General features: G+C 38.8%; 1 protein-coding gene across 1 annotated transcript; it reads right to left on the bottom strand.

The window, feature by feature from the left end:
- Nucleotides 1-2,787: 2,787 nt before the first annotated feature.
- Nucleotides 2,788-5,025, bottom strand: LOC115797424 (type-2 ice-structuring protein-like). Its single transcript, XM_030754005.1, has 6 exons — nt 4,920-5,025; nt 4,746-4,781; nt 3,903-3,997; nt 3,661-3,789; nt 3,118-3,226; nt 2,788-3,014 (listed from the first exon to the last, which is right to left on the bottom strand). Exons 1-6 carry the CDS (start codon nt 4,978-4,980, stop codon nt 2,932-2,934), a joined length of 513 nt encoding a protein of 170 aa, XP_030609865.1. The 5' UTR covers nt 4,981-5,025; the 3' UTR covers nt 2,788-2,931.
- Between the last annotated feature and the right edge of the window lie 16,053 nt (nt 5,026-21,078).

Genomic DNA, 21,078 nt, shown 5'->3' on the forward strand with positions numbered 1-21,078 from the left:
ACCTATTAATATGAATTATAATCTGTTATCAGAGGTTGATTGTAATTTAAATACTTTTATCTACTTCTAAATGTGTGATTTTCATTTCTAATGAGAAGTATAGAAAAACAGCTGCATGATCTCCCCGTAGATGAGTGGCCCAATTTTGTTGAAACTTTGCATAAACATTGCATTAGGGCACTGTGAGTGCAAACAGCTATATAGTGTATACAAATATTTTAGACAAATCCCCATCATATATGCATGGATGCATGTTTGTTTATTCCCCCTTCTCCTGTGCATAGAGCATCATTAAAATTGTCAAAACTTGCAATAATATGTATATAAAACAATCATGAAATCCCAGTTTCCCTAACAGTCAAACAGTCACCTCAAGGCGCTTTATATTGTGGGTAAAGACCCTACAATAATACAGAGAAAACCCAACAGTCAAAATGACCCCCTCTGAGCAAGCATTTGGCGACAGTGGGAAGGAAAAACTCCCTTTTATTAACTGGAAGAATCCTCCAGGAATTGTGAGTTATGGAAGATTTCCAGTTATTTTCTTTGAGAATGTGATGTACCTTTATAAAAAAATAAAAATATGAATTAATGTGTAATTTTTAGTTGCTGGCTTGAGTAAATGGATCCTTCAGATTAATAGGGCTGGTATCTCCAGTCCTCAGGATGGGAACCAATCAACTGGCAGCTCCGCTTTGAGCAAGGCCAAAGACAGCAGCAACTAAAAATGAAAAACCCAAACCATAGTTTCCCAGATGAAAGTCCAGACTTTGACTTCTTTAGTTTATTAAAATAATTATAATCAAAGCGTAGTGTTAGTTTTAGCCTGTACCAAAAAAAATGGTCTCATTTAAATTATGATACAGCAGATTGAGGTAAATATAAAGTTGGTTTAAGGTTAGTTTTATCCTGATCATAGGGGAGATTGGGCTGGGGCTTGAATAAGATTATGCAAGACTGGGATGAGTTTAATCCATTTAAAGTTAGGATAAGAAAGACCAAAGTTAGGTTTAGTTTAATATTAGGAAGGTTTAGGTTTGATTAAGTTTATGGACAGTTCAGATAAGCTTAGGTTAAGTTTTGGTTTAGCCTAAGGTTAGTGAAGATTAGGTTTAGGTTCAGTTAAGGTTATTGAAGAGGTTCATTTAAGATTAGAATAAAAGTAAGGATAAGTTAATAATGCCTGTTGTCCTAATCTCTCACTTGACCTTCTGATAAAGATAAAAAACCCTCCCTGAAAAATGTCATTTGAATAAAATAAGATGGTCTTACCTTTAATTCAGTCATTTAGGAATCACCAGGCCCTTGTTCTGCACACAAACCTATGCTGTTAACATTGCTGTAGTTAGTGTTATGCTCTTGTGATACCTTTTATGTGAAGTGCTATAAAATACAACCTTTCTAAACCTGCTCCCTCCGTGTCTACAGCTGAGCTGATCTGCATCCACCTCCAGGCACCTCTCAGCTCTCTGCTGTGCGTTTCCTTGTGTGCGTTCACTCCTGATCCATGACGTCTAGCCTCTGCTTCCACATTAGCCGAGCTGTTTATGCACGGCTGCACGCACACAAACATCCCTCTACAATCCGATATGACCGGCACACTCGAACACATTCACGCAGCAATGCAGCTCCAAGAAACAACATATATGTGTGGTCTTACAAATGTACTGAAAACAAGTATTTCACCTTAGAACTTGGTGTGTCTAATGAATGCCGTATTAAGATCTTATGACTATAGTTATGGCAAAAACACTGTTGTTTTACTTTTTATTATTATTAATATTATCTTCAATAATAAAGCTGCCGTCTTGTTAATGGCAGTGGAAAGGAGCTGTACTAAACTACATCTGCATTATGGATAATGGATTATTAATTAAATGCTGTTTTATACCATTACTTCACAACATCTATCCATCCATCCATCCATCCATCCATCCATCCATCCATCCATCCATCCATCCATCCATCCATCCATCCATCCATCCATCCATCCATCTTCTGCTGCTTATCCAGGTCCAGGTTGTGGTTGCAGCAATTCAATTCTAGTCCTAGAGGAGTCTCTGCTGACCTCCTGTTCTTGACACTAGGAGGTGTAAACTCTGCAGTGTGTCCTGGGTTTGTCACTGGGCTTTCTCCGTGTAGGACATGTTTAAAATATCACCAATGGGAGGTGTCCAGGAGGCATCCTGGCCAGATGCCTGATGTCAGACGAACCTCCTCAACTGGCTCATTTTGATGTGGAGGAATAGTGGCTCTACCCATCCTTTCACATTATAAAAGCTGGGATAGGTTCTAGGTCCACCATGTTTTTCTCTTTAATGTATTGTTGGCTCTATATCACACTGTGACGTGTTCACTTCATGAAGAATAGCTGAAGATGTGTTAACAACTATTGGGACTGTGAGTAAGCAATAAAAGTGATAATCCTCATGATGCATCCATTTGGCCATATATATATATATATATATATATATATATATATATATATATATATATATATATATATATATATATATATATATATATATATATATATATATATATATATATATATATATATATATATATATATATATATACACATACACACACACTGCATGTATATGCCTCAGCAAAAAAGACATAACACAGAGACATGCTTGGCTGACAGCTTTAATGTTACAGAAAAGAAGTGCAGACATGAGAACAATTTTCTGTGCAGAATAAAAATGTAAAATCACTTCTATGGTAACACAGTCTGCTCCTAAAGACACAGGGTCTTAAGCCAGCCCAGCTTATGTTGACTGGTCATTTTGTTATTTGATTTTGGTGTTACAGAGAGAGGTAAAAAAATACAGTGCTGCAAAATGAAATAAAGAAGTAAGATCAAGCAAAACACAAACACCATCGTATATCAGTGTGTGTTTTCTATGGGAATTTCATGCTTCGGTGTCACTCCTGGAGACACTCCATGTTTATGGCACAGACAGAGGGCAGACGAATAGCACACCGCACATCATCCCAGCATTTGGCACCTGCAAGGTTCAAAAGCGGAAATCAGTAAAATGCTACACAAATGAAAATCTTTTATCACCGTTCACACATTAACCCCTCATGATAAATATTGTTGTAAATTACCAGAATAATTCATCCTCAAGCAGTGATCATTGCGACCATTACTGGACTCTCCTGGGCACCAGTTTGAATAGTGGAAAGGGGTCCCATCACTCCAAAACCAAACTTTCTTCTAGAAGACAGAAAACTGAACATATTAGTTCAGGCAGGCCAAAATGTTAAGCCTAGCCACAGTCCTGGTTGATAGCTGACTTTAATGCAAGCACTCATCAGAACTTTGCCCAACTGGCAAATTCCACCCAGGGCACATGATTAAGGCTTCTTCAGCTTGACAATAGTTTCTGTATTCTCTACAAACCACATTTCAATCCATTTCCACTCCAGATCCTTCATTCACACATTTCTGACATAATGTCATATCTGTTATTATTAATCCTGTTCTTTTCTTTCTTTTAGCTGCTCTCCCTGCCTGAGGCTTCCCACATGGGCAGGGATGTTCAGTCATATTGTTATTGCAGGTGGAAATTCAAATTTTCTTTTGACTGTATTAGTCTTGATGGAGTTGTTAAACACCTGACAAACACAGTGCAATGAAAAACAAAGTACCTGGACTGCATCAGTTCCTCCAATCCAAGCTTGTCTGTAACCATGAGTGGCAGTCAGCTTCTGAATCTCAAAGTACTCCATGTCATTATGCACCGATGCAAGGTTTCCCCCCAGGAGCAAGCAATTTTTCTTCAATGGAGAGAGACAGAGAGAGCAGAGGTGTTCAAAGTAATGAGTAAGTAACAGTTAAATGGTTGTGGTTTAATCAAGCATTGAAGAGAACACAAATAAAAGAAACTTACCTCAGCATTAGCCCAAGTCATGCGTGTTGTAACGTAGTGGAAGCAGCGATTATTGAACTCAATCCAACCACGAGGACAACCAGAGTGACTCTTTACTGGGAGCAAATACATGTTGTGTCTCTTGTTGGTATTTTATTGTATATTATTTTTAATCGTGACATATAAAATAACTAATAAAAGTGACATTTGACAGAGTGCAGGCCATTCTGGCTCCATCACAGTTACAGATTATCGTTCAGTGTATACACCTGTAAACTTTAATTATTAAACTGTAATTATTAATGACATTACTCTAATTATAATTATAGCAACTTATCTATAAGTTACCTTTTAAAAAGGTTTACAAAGTTCTTTGAGAAACAACCAAAATCAGGAAAGAAGGTGAATTGAAACAGGAAGGCAAACAATAAGCTTAAACAAAGGTAGGTGGCAAGCAAAAGGGAGGCAAAATAGCAAACCATATATACATAATAAATAGAAATCAAGGGATAAAAGTATTAATAACCATAGCATCAATAACCGCACATATCTGTGTTTTAAGACTTTATATCAGCCAGAAGGGCTTTGAAAGTGTACCTAAGGCTGCAAACAGGATGGAGTGAGGTGCTACATAAATGTTCAGCCACATATGGAAAATGAAACCAACAGAAAGAATCCAGAACAACAATACAGTCAATGGTATTATTTCTGTAAAGGTGTAGCATTACTTCAACAAATTAATAAATTAGCTTTAAATGTATTTTAAATCTATCTTTTGCTACATTTTTTCCTCGTCACCTCGACACATTCTTTGTCCCACAAACACTGTGGAGTTGTTCTTAGTTCTAGAAAATGTCCACTGACCTGTTGTCACTGGTCCCTCTGCGTCACTGTCGCCCTCTGCAGATGAAAGACCCACACAAATTAAAACAGATCATCAATTTTATTTACACAGGCACAAGTGGTACATTGTACTATTAATTTGTACGATTAATAACACACATATACACACAATGGACAGCATACTGTGAAACCTACCAACAGCAAAGGTCAGAGCCATCAGTGCACAAAGATGTGCAGACACAGACAGCAGCTTCATGGTGATGTTTGGAAAACCCAAAGTGACCAACAGTTCACTAAAGACAGGATGGAAGAAAATCTGAGGCTGTCACAGACGTTTTGTTAAATGTCTTCTCTTAGTTCTTTTCAGTATCAGCGGGTAGGTTCAACCAAATGTTGAACTAATGCTGTGACACAGGTCTGACTTTTATATCCAGTGGAGGTGTGGCAATGCTTCCCCCCCTCTGCCAAGAAGTGTGAAAAAAAGAAGAGAGGTTTGGAGAGCTCCACATCCTGTTATTCCAGAGAACTTCAGGGAAATTTGTTTAAGCAGTTTTCAGTTGAACCAACAACACTGAATCCTCACAGAAATATTTGTTTTTTTTCCTCCATTTGAACAGGGCATCTGCTTATAAATTATGCAGCACTAGTGGCACTTAATTTTAGTTTCATTTTGATATTTCAACACTTCATAGGGAACTGGAGCCTATCCAGGTCACACAGAGTGGAGGGAGACAGTTTCAGAAGAAAACACACCCAGCACAAGACACAGTTCTGGTCAGAACCTTCCCTTTATGTGCCCTAATAGCATCTGTTAAAAAAAAAGAGTGAGTGAGTGAGTGAGAAAAAGAAACATTTGCTGAGATATGAATTGCATATAATTTTTTGTGTGATTTTGTGCAGGGTCTGTAGTTCACTTGGCATTATTGTGAGTAATCTAATGTGAAATACTCTCTTTTTGATGGCATTGGGCTATGTCATGTAAGAGAACGCTTTCATGCTTACACAATTTCATCAGGGACGTTCTGAGAGCATGAATGAAGGGAGTGAAGGGTTATTTTCTCATAAACTGACTTCATAAAATCAGAGGCATTGTGTGTTGCTGTGTTGGGCATAACAAGAAATACATGCTGAACCCTCTGAGGTCTGTCATCATTGGTGATAACCCTAAATGTAACCCCCATGTTTTAGAAAAAGATGAAGGGGACCTTCTTGCAAACCTCAATGAACTGAAACAATTTTATGAAGAAGAGTGGGCCTAAATTCTTCCACATCAATGTGAGAGACTGATAGTCAGAAAACAGTTTCTTCAAGCTCTTGCTGCTATAGGTGCTCTAAAAGCTACTGAATCCTGGGCTGTACTGAGTTTTTGATAGACTGCTTTGAGTCCTGTGAACTCTTTCTTTTTCACACTCCTGTAAACTTCAAAAGTTAATGAATTTCATGTTAATTCCATAGTTTTTATGCACAATCGCTGGCAAGACAACAAAAAAATACCATAAAAAGTATGCCAGGCATGTCTTTAGTGTGGCTTTAGGCTGCCCTCACAATCACAGGTTTTTCTTTCTTTTTTCTTTTTTTTTTTGCTGTGTGTGTCAACACATTGGATTTAGCAGATTCTATGCATCCAATGTCCTGCCAGAACAGTATGTTCTCTTTGGTAAAAGGCAAACACACAAACAGTTTTAAAAGCAACACACTGAGTTACTCCAAACATCATGAATTAAACATTTAGGATTTCCAGAGAAGTGCCATGAGGTCTGGCATTCCTACATTAAGTGTGAAAATGCCAGAAATCACTCAAGTGGTCCTGCAGACGGTCAACATTGTCATGGTCCTGGGCCGGTGGCCCAGTGTTTTGGTTTCTATTTGTGAAGTTCTGTTCTATTTCTAGTTTTGGTTATAGTTTAGTATTTGAATCTTAGTTTCTTTGTTTTCTGTTTTGGTTTTTCATGTTCTGGTTTTCCCTATACTCCCGTGTGTGTAAGTCATGACCCTCTTGTATTTAGGTTCCCTTTGGTTTAGTTCTGTGTTTCTTAGTCTCTCCTTTGTCCCAGGTCTGGTTTAGTTGGTCATGTTCTCACTCCCTTTGTCAGTCTGTTAAGGCAGCATGTTTTTGGTTAGGTCAGTTCCTGTTTTATTTTGACAGTCTTGTGTTCCTTGTGCTTTGTGTTTAGTTTTGCTTCCCCTTTGTCATTAGTCTCATTTGGTTCACCTGTCATCCCCTGTTGTTTCCACTTGCCCTAATTCCCTTGTGTGTATTTAAGCCCCGAGTCTTCCTTTGTTCATTGTTGCGTCGTCGTCATTGTTTCCCCCTAGTGTTCCCCTCCTAGCTGTGTGTTTTGGTTTTTGGTTTCTCCCAGGCTTCTAGTTTGTTCCTGCCCTGGTGGAGATTTAGAGTTTTGTATTTTTTGTATTTTTGAAATAAAGTCGTTTTTAGTTTACATCTGCGTCAGTCCTGCACTTGGGTCCTCTCCCTCCGCACACAGCCCCTCACCGTGACAAACATTTCATTTACTTTCTCAAGAAATTCCATGTAGATCAAACAGCAAAGAGTCACATTGATATCTGTTTTGATTCCAGCTCACAGATATCATCCTGCTGCCACAAACATCCAGTGTCATTGCTGCTGTACATCTTATATTCCTGTGTATTTTAAAAGATTTTTGAAGATTTACATATTGATTAGGAAGGGCTTAAAACATGCACAAGGTGTCACTGCCTTTCCTTAAAAAATAAAGATAGACAACATGGCAACACTAACTTTGACTGAAATAGTAGCTAAACTTGCTGTGTGATGGGTGAGCTCAGGTCCTCTACCAGAAGCCTGGGAGTTTGAGGGTCCTGTGCAGTATCTTAGCTGTTCCCAGGACCGCACTCTTCTGGACAGAGATCTCGGATGTCATTTCTGGAATCTGCTGGAGCCATTCTTCCAGTTTTGGGGGGGTCATTGCCCCGACTGTTCCAGTTACCACTATTACCTTCACATTCCACATCCCTTCTAGCTCTTCTCTTTGGTATTTGTCAAGCTTCTCATCTTTCTTCTTCTTGATGTTGCTGTCACTTGCTCTTGTCTGGTTGGTTAGCCATCACAAATTTGTCTGTCTGTATCTGGAAGTACTGCAGGATCTTAGCTCTGTTGTTCTCAACCACCCTTGGGGGTGTATCCCATTTTGACCTTCAGACTTCCAGGTCATTGTCGGCATAGATGTTCCTATATACTATGCCGGCCAATTGGTTGTGGCACTCCATGTATGTCCTGCCTGCTTGAGCCCTGCTGTTATGTGCTGGATTGTCTCAGGGGCATCTCTGCACAGCCTGCACCTGGGGTCTTGCCTGGTGTGGTAGACCCCAGCCTCTATCGATCTTGTGCTCAGAGCTTGTTCCTGTGCTGCCATGATTAGTGCCTCTGTGCTGTCTGTCAGTCCAGCTTTGTCCAGCCATTGGTAGCATTTTTCTGCATCAGCCACTTCCTTGATCTGCCGGTGGTGACATGCCGTGCAGAGGCCTGTCCTTCCATGATGGTTCCTGTTCTTCCTCCTCTTCTTTCTCGGGTATGACACTCACTAGTCCTCGGCCACCTCCTTACACTTAGCATACAGTCTCAGGGTGCTGGATTTGAGGTGAAGCCCTTCATGCATTGTAAGGAACATTCTTGTGTCAGCATCAGTGGCTTCTATTTCCTTCTTTGGGTGGCCTCTATATGTGTATATATATATATATATATATATATATATATATATATATATATATATATATATATATATATATATATATATATTTATTTATTTATTTATTTATTTGTGTGTGTGTGTGTGTGTGTGGGTTCAAGCTGATGAAGCTACAAAAGCTTTCTTCAAAGCAGGTAGTTGTTGAGGTCAGCTTTGTTGGAGTGATTGCTGGTGTTACAGGGGTTGTGTTTGGAGTAACTGTATGTTAAAAATAAAATAATTCTGCTATCCCTGCTCACAGCTACATCCCACCTGTATTCTGGATCAGTTTCCTGTCAGAACAGCATCTGCTCTTTGGTAAAAGGCAAACAGACAAACTGTTTTAAAAGCAATGCATGGAGTTCCCCCAAACACGATGAATGAGACATTTAGGATTTCCAGAGAAGTGACCTGAGTTCTGGCATTCCCGCATTTAGAGTGGAAATGCCAAAAATCACATAAGTGGTCCTGCCCACAGTAAACATAAACCCTTTCATGCATCGTGGTCACTACAGTACAGCTATTCAAAAGATGTTCTCTGGTACATGCATGTGGTTTGTTGTTATAGTTGCACATCAGCGCATCATCTCATACTGCTACATACTGGCCAGTCATAGGAAGTTGTTTTTGTTGTTTCTATTTGTTATTTGAATGTAATTAATAGGATAAGGATTAGCCAATGCTAATCCTGTAACTCCATGAAAAAAAGGTTCCTAAACAACATTTCAATTGCATTTTTTAAAAGGAATAAAAACAGTCAAGGGAAAAAATCTTAACTGAGGTTCTCATACTTCATGCATGAAAGGGTTAATTTCCTTTATCAACAAACGCCATGCAGAGCAAGCAGCAAGGAGCCACACTGAACTCTCACATACATCATCCTGCTTGTAAGTGCACAATGTTGTTTAAGTAATGCTGCTGTACATGTTATAGTCCAATATATTTTTATGAAAATTTTGAAGATTTACATAGTGATTAGGAAGCAGAGAGACACACACACACACACAAGGTTTCACTACCTTTTCCTTATATTTAAAACTGACACCATGTTGTAACTATAACGACCTTTGACTGAAACAGTGTGAGTCTGGTAGTGATGATCAGACACTTTAACTAAACTTGCTGTGTGGTTTTTCCGGGGGGGGAAAAAACACACACATTCCCAGAAAGTTCTGTCAATATTGATGGGGAATTTAAATTAAATAAGGCGGCTAAGTATAAATGCTTTTTCTTCTTATTTCATTTTTTTTCAGTACATTTTGATTTTAATTTCACATCGAGTACAGTTTTGTAAAGTTAATTAAGCAGTGCTGACTTTATATTTGAAAATGTTGCCGGTGCTTAATTTTGCCCATATTTATTATGAGCATCCACCCCTGGAACTGATTATATCTGGTGGTCTGCCTTCATCTCCACTAATACCAAGCTTCGGTTGTACACCTCAGTCATCATCCTAATGGCAATTTTTGCCTCCTAAACATGGAAAGGATCAGCCAGTATTACCTGAAAGGTGGATGTCTTTCATCAATGCTGCCTCAAAAGAATTCTGATGATCCAATACTTCAACAAAGAGGTGCTACGACGAAGCGAGCTACCCAGCCTCAGCATCATCATTTCAGGCCGCCATCTGAAATTTGCTAGACACGTCATCCGCATGGACAACAGCCCAATCCCAAAGAAGATATTCCCATGTGTTCCACTGTGAGGCAAACGAAGGAGGGGCCAGCCACGAGTGACCTTGAAGGAGGAACAAACCCTTTTTTAAGGAGCAAGCATGCAAACTCCACACAAAATGGCCAGAATTCCACCCAGGAACCTCACCACTATAGGTGTGCATTCTAGTTTATTTGTTCACATCATATTCTGTGGATTAGTAAGAGTACTCTAGACAGAAAATTAATGATGAAATGGGGTGAAACATTTTACAAATTAAAAATACACTCACTGGTCACTTTATTAAGTACAACTTACTAGTACATAAAACCCCCTTTCTCTTCAGAATATTATTATTATTATTATTAGTCCTTCATGACACTGATTCAACAAGGTGCTGGAAACATTTCGCACAGATTTTGCTGCATATTGACATGACAGCATCACACAGTTGCTGCAGATTTGTCAGCTGTATATCCATGTGAATCTCCAATTCCACCGCACCGCAAAAGATGGTGACTGTGGAGTACAGTGGACATTGGAACACCTTTATCCTATACAATCCTACACCTTTATTCATCACTTTAACATCAGATGACATCTGGCTCTTGTATTACCACATTTGCTCCTTGTCACAGCTCATCCACTCCCACTTCAATTATCTCAGTTATTACAACTGCAGTATCTACTCTTCTTACTATAACATCTGACTTTCCTACACTGTTATCTGCCACTTCAACACCCTTTTTTTTTCTTTTCTGCAGGCTGACTCACATTTACATTTGCTTGACTAGCTTACAATATTTGACATAATAAATTCTATAAACATATATCATCTATTGTATTGATATGATGTATGTTTTTGTACAGCTGACTGAGACCAATATTGTTAATTCTGAATGAAAATCATTGTAATATTATATGATCATTCCTGTGGGTAACTGAAGTGCACACCTGATTGGACCATGAGACCTAGCGATCATGTGCTAATGTGGATACTGTCTTGCATACATCTGTTATGACTGGGAAAAAAAAGAAGATACACATTTACTTACCGCTGTTGTTAATAAAAGTTATTTTAGCAACATGTCATTGTGTTGTCTTTGTGAGTCTGAGAAGGCAAGAAACAAAACAATCTGCTAAGGAGTCTCCACCAGGTGGCAGCATAGACTTGCTGACTGTAGAGGCGCAGTCCATTTTCAGCTTGATAAAAACGCAGTAAAATCTCATGGAACTAATTATGTACATAGGGTAACTATGGCTATAAAAAGAAACATACATTATCTTATTATTATCTTATATGCATTTTTGCTAAGGTGTTGTATAGATTATATGTAGACCAGTACAATCAATATAAAAAGTATATATGTATATCAGTATATATAAGTACATCTGTTGATTCCATGTACTGATTACATATTAAAAATGCTTACACAAAGTTGTAATCAAATCCATCTTACATCCACACTGTTTAGACTCTTTCGCTCCAATTGATCTTTCAGAGTTAACTTCAATAGTTACTTCCTCCAAACCAGCAACATGTTTGTTAGATCCCATTCCTACTAGACTGTTCAAAGAAGTCTTTCCAATTATTGATGCTTCAATCTTAAAAATGATCAATCAGTCTTTATTAGTTGGCTATGTACCACAGACCTTCAAGGTGGCTGTAATTAAACCTCTGCTTAAAAAGCCATCACTTGACCCAGCTGTCTTAGCTAATTATAGGCCAATCTCCAACCTTCCTTTTCTCTCAAAGATTCTTGAAAGAGTAGTTGTAAAACAGCTAACTGATCATCTGCAGAGGAACGGTTTATTTGAAGAGTTTCAGTCAGGTTTCAGAATTCATCACAGTACAGAAACAGCATTAGTGAAGGTTACAAATGATCTTCTTACAGCCTCTGACAGTGGACTCATCTCTGTTCTTGTCCTGTTGGACCTCAGCGCAGCTTTTGATACTGTTGACCATAACATTTTATTACAGAGATTAGAGCTTGCTATAGGTATTAAAGGTACTGCACTGCAGTGGTTTGAATCATATTTATCTAATAGACTCCAATTTGTTCATGTAAATGGGGAGTCTTCTTCACACACTAAGGTTAATTATGGAGTTCCACAGGGTTCTGTGCTAGGACCAATTTTATTTACATTATACATGCTTTCCATAGGCAGTATTATTAGAAAGCACTGCATCAATTTTCATTGTTATGCAGATGATACTCAGCTTTACCTATCAATGAAGCCAGATGACACACATCAATTAGTTAAACTGCAGGAATGTCTTAAAGATATTAAGGCCTGGATGACCTCTAATTTCCTGCTTCTAAATTCAGATAAAACTGAAGTCCTTGTGCTCGGCCCCACAAATCTTAGAAACATGGTGTCTAACCAGATACTTACTCTGGATGGCATTACTTTGGCCTCCAGGAACACTGTGAGAAATCTTGGAGTCATTTTTGACCAGGATATGTCCTTCAATGCACATTCAAGGACATATCCTGGTCATTTAAACAAATATGTAGAACCACCTTTTTGCATTTGTGCAATATTTCTAAAATTACAAACATCCTGTCTCAGTGATGAGTACTGACAGGGACTAGAAAGAGAGAGCAGATTTCTCCCATATTGGCTTCTCTTCATTGGGTCCCTGTTAAATCTAGAATAGAATTTAAAATTCTTCTCCTCACATACAAGGTCTTGAATAATCAGGCCCCATCTTATCTTAAAGAACTTATAGTACCGTATCACCCCAATAGAGCACTTCGCTCTCAGACTGCTGGCTTACTTGTGGTTGCTAGGACACTTAAGAGTAGAATGGGAGGCAGAGCCTTAAGCTTTCAGGCCCCTCTTCTGTAGAACCAGCTCCCAGCTTGGATTCAGGAGACAGACACCCTCTCTATTTTTAAAATTAGGCCTAAAACCTTCCTTTATGGTCACTCTTATTGTTAAGGCTGGATCAGCTGATCCCTGAACCATCTCTTAGTTTCTTTTTATTCATCTCTTTTTACTGTGTTTATACTTCACTCTGCATTTAATCATTAATTATTATTAGGGTTTGGACTCAATTACAAAAATTAATCTAATTAATTAGAACCTTTGTAATTAATTAATCAAAATTAATTGCATTTTAATCACATTTCAATATTTAACATGATAAATATTAATTTAAGTTTGGTTGATGAATAAATCAATATACATAAGCTTAAACTTCAAAATTTGGTTTATTTTCCCACCAGTCTACTACACAGACCAATGAAGGGTGGAAGTGCTCCTGTGATAAGCAAACTCCTGAAATTAAAGTTAAGCATCATAACTGGATAGTTTTATTCAACATTAATGTCTCACTTGTTATAGTTGGAAATTAATCATTCACTCAGCTGTATTCCTTGATGTTGAAATGTGTTATGCTTGTTTTAACAGCTTATTTTGAATTAAAGACTTAAAATTAAACCACAAAAAGGAGAAAAAGTTCGTTCTCCATTTAACAGCTGCTTTTACACAGCTGTGCTTCGCAATCACGGTTGCTAGGCGACATGAGCGACGCAGAGCTGAGGTGGAGCTGATATGAAGGCTAGCCGCTCACTTCCGGTGTTGTGCCAAAGTAGTTATCCCCGACATAAATTGTATCCCCACCCTCAAGAGCGCGCAGACGAGGAGGCGGTTGCCATGGCCTACGCTTCCTTCCAAAATTTGGGGAATTTTGGCGATTATTCCTTTTTTTCTACCAAAAACTAGAGGGGATACACATTTTATCAGGCTGTTTCTCTGTCTGCCAAAATCTGTGCCCCCTGCTATAATGCACACTTATTATCCTACTTCATAAAATGTGTATCCCCTCTAAGGCATGGCAACTGGCTCCGCCTCCTCGTCCTCCTCCTCTGCACGCTGTCCGGGGGAGGGGGGATACAATTTATGTTGGGGATAACTACTTTCCACGACACCGGCCTTTGCGGTCTACGTTGGCCGGGTCCTTCGAAGGATGCGGCCCCTGAATTTTTGACATTGTGCGTCGATATAATCTGTATGCCTGGAACTCGTGCACTGAGAAACGTTCCACGGTGCAAAGTGCGATTAAAATGCGTTAAAATTTTTAATACGTTATTTTCCCCGTAATTAATTAATCAAAATTAACGCGTTAGAGTCCCACCCCTAATTATTATTAATCTCTGTCTCTCTTCCACAGCATGTCTTTTCTCTCCCCTCAGCCCAACCTGTCGTGCCAGATGACTGCCCCTCCCTGAGCCTGGTTCTGCTGGAGGTTTCTTCCTGTTTAAGTATTCACGTGTGCGGTGATATTCAGCCCTTCCTCAAGCACCTCATTCGACACGGCAAGCTGCAGCTCCCAGCTCATTTTTTTTATGCGATCGTTGTTTTATTGTTTCTTATGAACAAAATAAATTATTTTGTTTTATATCTTACAACGTCTCTGTCGTAAGTGAAACGAACCTGAGTATCCTTCTTGTGCTGGTGAATTGGCGTCTGTTGAAGGAATATTTCCCTGGGTGGAATTCCCAGGGTGGCGTTGTCGGTTTCTTTTTGTTTTATAAGCAGATTCGCTGTTAGTGTCCTTTCTGTATTTTGAAATACAGATCGATCCACCTTACCATCGCCACACATATAAGAAACAATCACACTGGCATTTCCTCCATCACCGGGGCTTATCGCATACAAAGGGATTAATTTCTGTATCATTTATAGTGATACAGTGATACACCGTAACCCCTGACTATAATCAGGGGTTACGGTGGGTCGGACCGAGTCTGTAAGTTGTGCTCACGGGACATAAACAGCTTAGCTAGCGCTACTGAAGAGAAGTGAGCATAAAGGGAGTAACGTGTGGCAGGTAAATGCAACGTTTCTAAATGCTCAACAAATATCAGCAAACACACAAAGTGTGTGCAGTTTGTCACACAGTGTGTCTGCTAGCTAAAAGAAGAGCTGCTGCATTTCAGGGAGAGGAAAGAGAGAGAAGTTCACTCAGAAATGGAGAAAGAGGACAGGAGAGGAAGAAGAGAGGTTAGAATTAAAGGTAAGGACGGCAAAACAAACTGAGGTATGCTGACTTTGTATAACTCAAAGATTGTATGAAAATACTGCAGTTTAGTGCATGATAAACAGGTCAGCTTGCTGTATTTACAGTAAAGCTCTGTGTTGGTGCACAGAGGCTGTGTTCATGGTCAGAGTTACAGGTTACATCAGTGCAGCAGAGATGAGTTTGAGTCAAAGCTGCTGATGCTGAGATTCATTCACTGAATCCAACATTTCTACAGCCTGTATGCTGTCAGTGTAGGGGATGAAGATCAGCTCAGAGAGCTGTGAAATACTGGGTTACATCTTTGTGAGTTCAGTTCATCCACACAGAGCAGTAAACCTCAGAGCAGCAGCAGCAGGTCAGCTGATCACAGCCTGCACACCAACATCATTTACTGCAGCTCACAATCCACGGGTTTCTGGAAGAGCACACGTAGGCTGCCATGACAGACTGCTACTTCCGCCGTTCGGTTTTATACTTCCGGTTACCCAAAGTTAGAGCCAGAGTTAATGACAAAATTTGGTTACTTTGTGCTGTAACAGGAGGCTTTATTAGTTGGAACATGAGTTCGGGTTCAGCTTGTGCTGTTGTCGGTTGTCACTACATCAGTCTGTACATTTTTTTCAAATTATTTTATTCTGTAAATTTGTTCTTTCCCCCCAAATTATACTACCCAGTTGCACATCCTATTACCGTATTTTTTCCTTATGTTTTAAGTTTTCCTTTAATGTACAGCCTCTTTTTTTTTACGTTATTTTATTTATAGTGTGACACTACAGTATACAGCCTACACAAAGCTTAAACAATGCGTGCCTTTATGTAAACACGTAGCAGTTAGCAAGATGACAGCTGTGTCTCCTCGATCACAGCCTTCGGCCAGTCCAGTGTTTCTGTTTCAGTGATCTGAACACTCTGATATCCAGATCAGTGATTTACCTTCCACAGAACAGCTGCAGCATCACTACATGATTTCCCTAATCAGCGATACAGGAACAGCTGACTGTCTCCACTTTCCCTTAGCATGACCCATGCTAAGCGCTTAGCTTGGCTGATGCTCTGGCTCGGCTCTACAGCTGCTTTAAGGAAAATAACGTTGCCTTGTTTGTTCAGCTTTACTTTATTGATTTTATTGCTTTGAAGTTAATCTGGTGCTCTTATAATTACGTGATTCCTCGCCATCAACACCTTCGGAAAAATCAAGGTAACAGATAATGTGGATGTAGCTGACTTCAGGCCATAGTTTCATGTCATTTACACAAGTGATGGGTGAGGCACTGTTACCTCGCTGCTTTTTAAAACATCCTTGCAGTGTCTCCACCTCCGATGTTGTACCATTTAGGCCAGGTAAAAGAAACTGCAGTGTTAAAATGTTAAACTGAACGGCAAGTGTGTAAGCCCGCAACCGTGAACAACAGCGCAAACGGAAGTAAAATACCGGCTTCCGCTATGAATTATGGGTAAGGAATACTGTGGATAGAAAGCTGTGATTCATCTCCTCATACAGAGCCACTACAGCTGATCTTAGAGTTCCTCCACCTTCTGAATCTCACTGTAACCCCTGAGTATCCTCATGTTGGTGTTTAGGTGGAGGCACAGTCACCCTCTACTATGGAGGACACAGAGAATAGAGCTGCGTTTAAATTCCCTTTGACAGTTTGTGTCCTACATAACAGATTCAAGCTGAGTGCATTCATTAGGATTAAAATTTAGATTGGAATAACGTTTCTATTCTCATGTATTATTTTATTATTATGTTATTATAACACAAGGATCAGTCAGCATTGCACAACAATAGAAAATAATGTCCTTCAAAAAGCTACTTTTATTTTGTTAATTTGAGTACATTTCAGAGCCTGTACTTTTTTACTTTTACTTAAGCAAAGAAGTTCAATCAGTACTTTGACTTTTACCAAAGTACTTTTTAACACAAGTACTTGTACTTCTACTTAAGTATAAAATGTCAGTACGGTGGCCAACACTCTCCTTTCACTAATTTGTTCTGTATATTTAGTTTTTAATGTCACATCAAGAACAGTTTTGTACAGCAAATAATTAGTGCTGACTTTATATTTGAAACTTTGCCCATTTTTAAAAGGAGCATCCACCACTGGAACAGTGTACATATGAGAGAAAATGAGGAAGAACAGAATATGTCCACTTTAATAACTAATGTAGACTGCAACTGATGATATGAAAATTATTGATATGAAAAATATTTGAATGTTGGTCTCACATACGTAAGCTACATTTAGTTGTAGCAGACAACAGCTGATACTAACCCAAACCCTTTAACAATTACATACTGTTCATATTCTATGACTTCATCTTATTACTCGGGTCAGTTTTAAACATGTCCAATAACTGCCTCACAATAAGTGTGCACAACAAAGTCTGAAAAACAGATTCATGTAGACTGCATAAATAGCCTGTCTGACATTAATACATGAATGAATAATTCAGAGAGCTAGGAGGGTGCATTTTTTAAGTTTTACAACACTTTTTTTTGTAGAAGAAATTCTATCATAACACTGTATGATGTCCTGTTTTTACAGAACAGATGAAAACATAACAGCAATAATTCTTGTTACATTCCCTTAATAGATTGTATAGTTTTCATCAGGTTAATGTTTGTTATGGTGCTTCCAGGTCCTGATGTTTGGGTTCCATCCTCCTCTACTACTGGCTCCTGCTGATCCTGCGCTCCCTGCTGCAGCCAATGGATGCTCTGTAGAGCTTATATAAGTTGGCTGTAGCCATGTTTCAGGACATTTGGGCATTTGTTGGTGGTCAGGGCACCATGTCCTCTTCAGTGCCTGCCTGATTCTTTTATGTTCTTGTGTTTCTGGTTAACTTGTTTTTGCTTCTGATCGTTAACGTTGGTTTGATTTTGTCCTTTTATCGTCTGTTGTAGTGCCCAGTGGAAACTCGTAGGGGAGAGCAGCCATTTTCCTTTAGTGGTCACCGTTTTTCTCCTGTTTTTCCGTGGTTATCAGGGAGCTGAGGTGTAGGTTTGTACTTTTTTGTCACCAAGCTAATTAGTTGGGGTTTTATTTTTAAGTTAGGGTTGTTTTGTTTGTTGTATTAGTTTTGGCTCTCCCTGAATTCATTCCGTTAACCTCTGGGCAATAAAGCTTTTCCAACCAACCCAAACAGCTTCCTCATGTTACTCCCCTCACCCCTAGACTTTGTTGGGAACATAACAGGATTTACATTTATTTAAACTAAAAATGAACTGTTGAAATTCCAGAACTGTTGGGATTGGTTGTGTATCATTGCTATATCAGAAACAAATAAATCATCATAAGTGCCATTTCTAATTATTCATTATTAATTAATAAGGGAAGAAATCTTTCTTACTGCAAACTAGTCTGTGGACTGAAAGCAGTGAGAGAAAATCTTGCATGTCTGGGAGCCCGACTGAGGAGATGTCTACTGTATGAATGTTTTTAAGGTGTATCTTATTTTGAAGGCATGTTTAAACATTGCCATGGCGACCAGAGATTGTTGTGGTATTCATCCACCACACCTTAAAGGCCGGTCTGTGGAAATATTTTCTAACACTAAACCAGTCCGTGGCTCAAAAAAGGTTGGGGACCACTGACCTACAACGTAACCTGACGTGCACCTCTCGAGAAATGTAACTGCGCACTGGGTCCATGCAGCCCTGCCGAGTCCTCTCGTGCATTTCCAGCTACTTTTAGTTTTTGAATATATCAGTCAGAGAATAACAATCAGGAATAATAATCAAAACATTAATATAAGGCAGGGGTGGGCAAACTACGGTCCATGGGCCACACCTGGCCCATTGAGTCTTTTTAATCAGGCCCGCTGAAGATTGGTACAGAATTCCTCAAATCAAATCTTATCATAAATATCACTGATGTAGAGGATTCTGAGAATTTCTACAACAAAACTAACACCAGACTTCGATGCTCTGGCAAAAACAACACTGTTCTCACTACAAGTAAATGTAAGTATTACCACTGTAATGCCTTTTTTTATGTTTATGTTTGATATGCAGGCATCTGGTGCTGGCCAGCCCGTCTGTCAAATTTGTAAAAAAGTCAGTGTGGCCCGAGAGCCAAAAGGTTTGCCCACCCTGATATAAGGACTCACTAATGTCAGCAAATTCCTGGAGGGAGACTGGTGAAACTATCGGAAACCACGTGAGCAAATGAAAAAAGTGGGGAAAGAAAACAGAGGGACAAGGAGGAGAAAAAGTCCGGGCATTTTTTTGTTTCTGTCAGCTGAAACCACATGTAAAACACCGCCACACGACCGCAAGGTAATTAACCCACATTATGCAGCTCACACAAGTATAAATGTGGGAATGACATTGGCCTCTTACGTAGGTTGGTAACAGAGGCGCCACAAAGACCCAGCGCAGAATCTAATTAGTGAGTGTCTGACCAAACTAGCTCTCTGAGCATCTCCAGCAGAGAGCCGGCATCACGTGGTGGATAACATCAGGATGCCGCTGGATTTGAGCTTTGATTCCTTCAGAGTTCAGTTTGTTTTTGTCAAACATTTTCTGTGTTCTGATGTTTTACACCACTTGTAGGTGTTAATCTACTGCACTGATGCTGAACTTTATTGTAGAGTTTTTTGGGTTTTGGAGTTCATGTTTTTCTTTATGTTTCTCCCTGTTGATGTTCATGTGGGTCCTTAATATTACACACATTAAACACGTAATGCTGCTGTCTTGTGAACGGTTGGTTGTTGAATGTTATTATTTAAACTGTATCTTTTGTTGAGTACTTATTACACAATATTTCCTCTTGCTTCTTGAATCTTGCACCTAACAAAGTATGAAAAATCTAATTAGAAAAAAAACTAATGCAAAAACTAAACTTAAACTAAGCATTGAGCAATAATAATATTATAATAACGAGAAAAAACACTAAAAAGGAATTAAAATTAACCAAATGAGAGAAAACAGTTACAACAAAATAAAAGTAAAGTATAATGTAAAATCCAAAACTATTTTAACCCTGCTGTATATTAATACATCATGTTCAGTTCCTCCTAATGATCTCACCTTTAAATTATCAATGACATTACTCTAATTATAACAATACTGACTTATCTATAGGTTACCTTTAAAAAAGCTTGATCAAAGGTAAGTAGCAAGCAAAAGGGAGGCAAAATTGCAAAACATGAAGTGTCAATATCTATAATGGTATAATGGTTATTGATATAACCATATCAATAACCATAAACACCTGTATAAAATGTGTTTTAGGTCTTAATAAAAGCCAGAAGGGCTCTGAAAGTGTGTCTAAGACTGCAAACTGGATCATACGAGGTGACGTTTCTGCTGCCTGATTTGTGTCCAGACTCGGACACAAGCTACATATCTAAAATGTACAAGAAACCAATAATCGACAATCAACAATCTAATCAATACTATTATTTCTGCAAAGGTGTAGCATCTCTAAAATAAATTTAAATAAATTTAAATTTTTGTGAAAATCTACACATACACATAAGTTGTACATTTTACTATTACTGTGTATGATTACTCACACAGATATAATGGACAGTGTACTGCGATATTTACCACCAGCAGAGGTCAGAGCCATCATTGCAGAAAGAAGTGCAGCCACAGTCAGCAGCTTCATGGTGATGTTTGGGATCTGTGTGGAAAACAGAAAACCTAAAGTGACCAACAGTTTGTCACAGACTTTATCTTCTTTTTCAGTATCAGCTGGAAACTTCAGTCTTTCAATGTGGAGGTAGTGAACTCCTCTAAGACCAGCATTTATGTAGTGTGTATTATATTTACAGGAACTAACAATGAAAAATCTGACATGTACTCCATCGTTTGACTTATGCCTTCCAAACTTTCATCACACTTCTTTCTTTCTTTTCCAGCCAAAACCAAAAATAACTGCCTCATCCCCAATTTCATTTCCTACTTACTGAGTTTCACAAACTGACTGAACCACAACAAAGAGGTTTCATA

Source organism: Archocentrus centrarchus, chromosome 18 (genome assembly GCF_007364275.1).
Source record: "Archocentrus centrarchus isolate MPI-CPG fArcCen1 chromosome 18, fArcCen1, whole genome shotgun sequence".
NCBI lineage: Eukaryota > Metazoa > Chordata > Actinopteri > Cichliformes > Cichlidae > Archocentrus > Archocentrus centrarchus.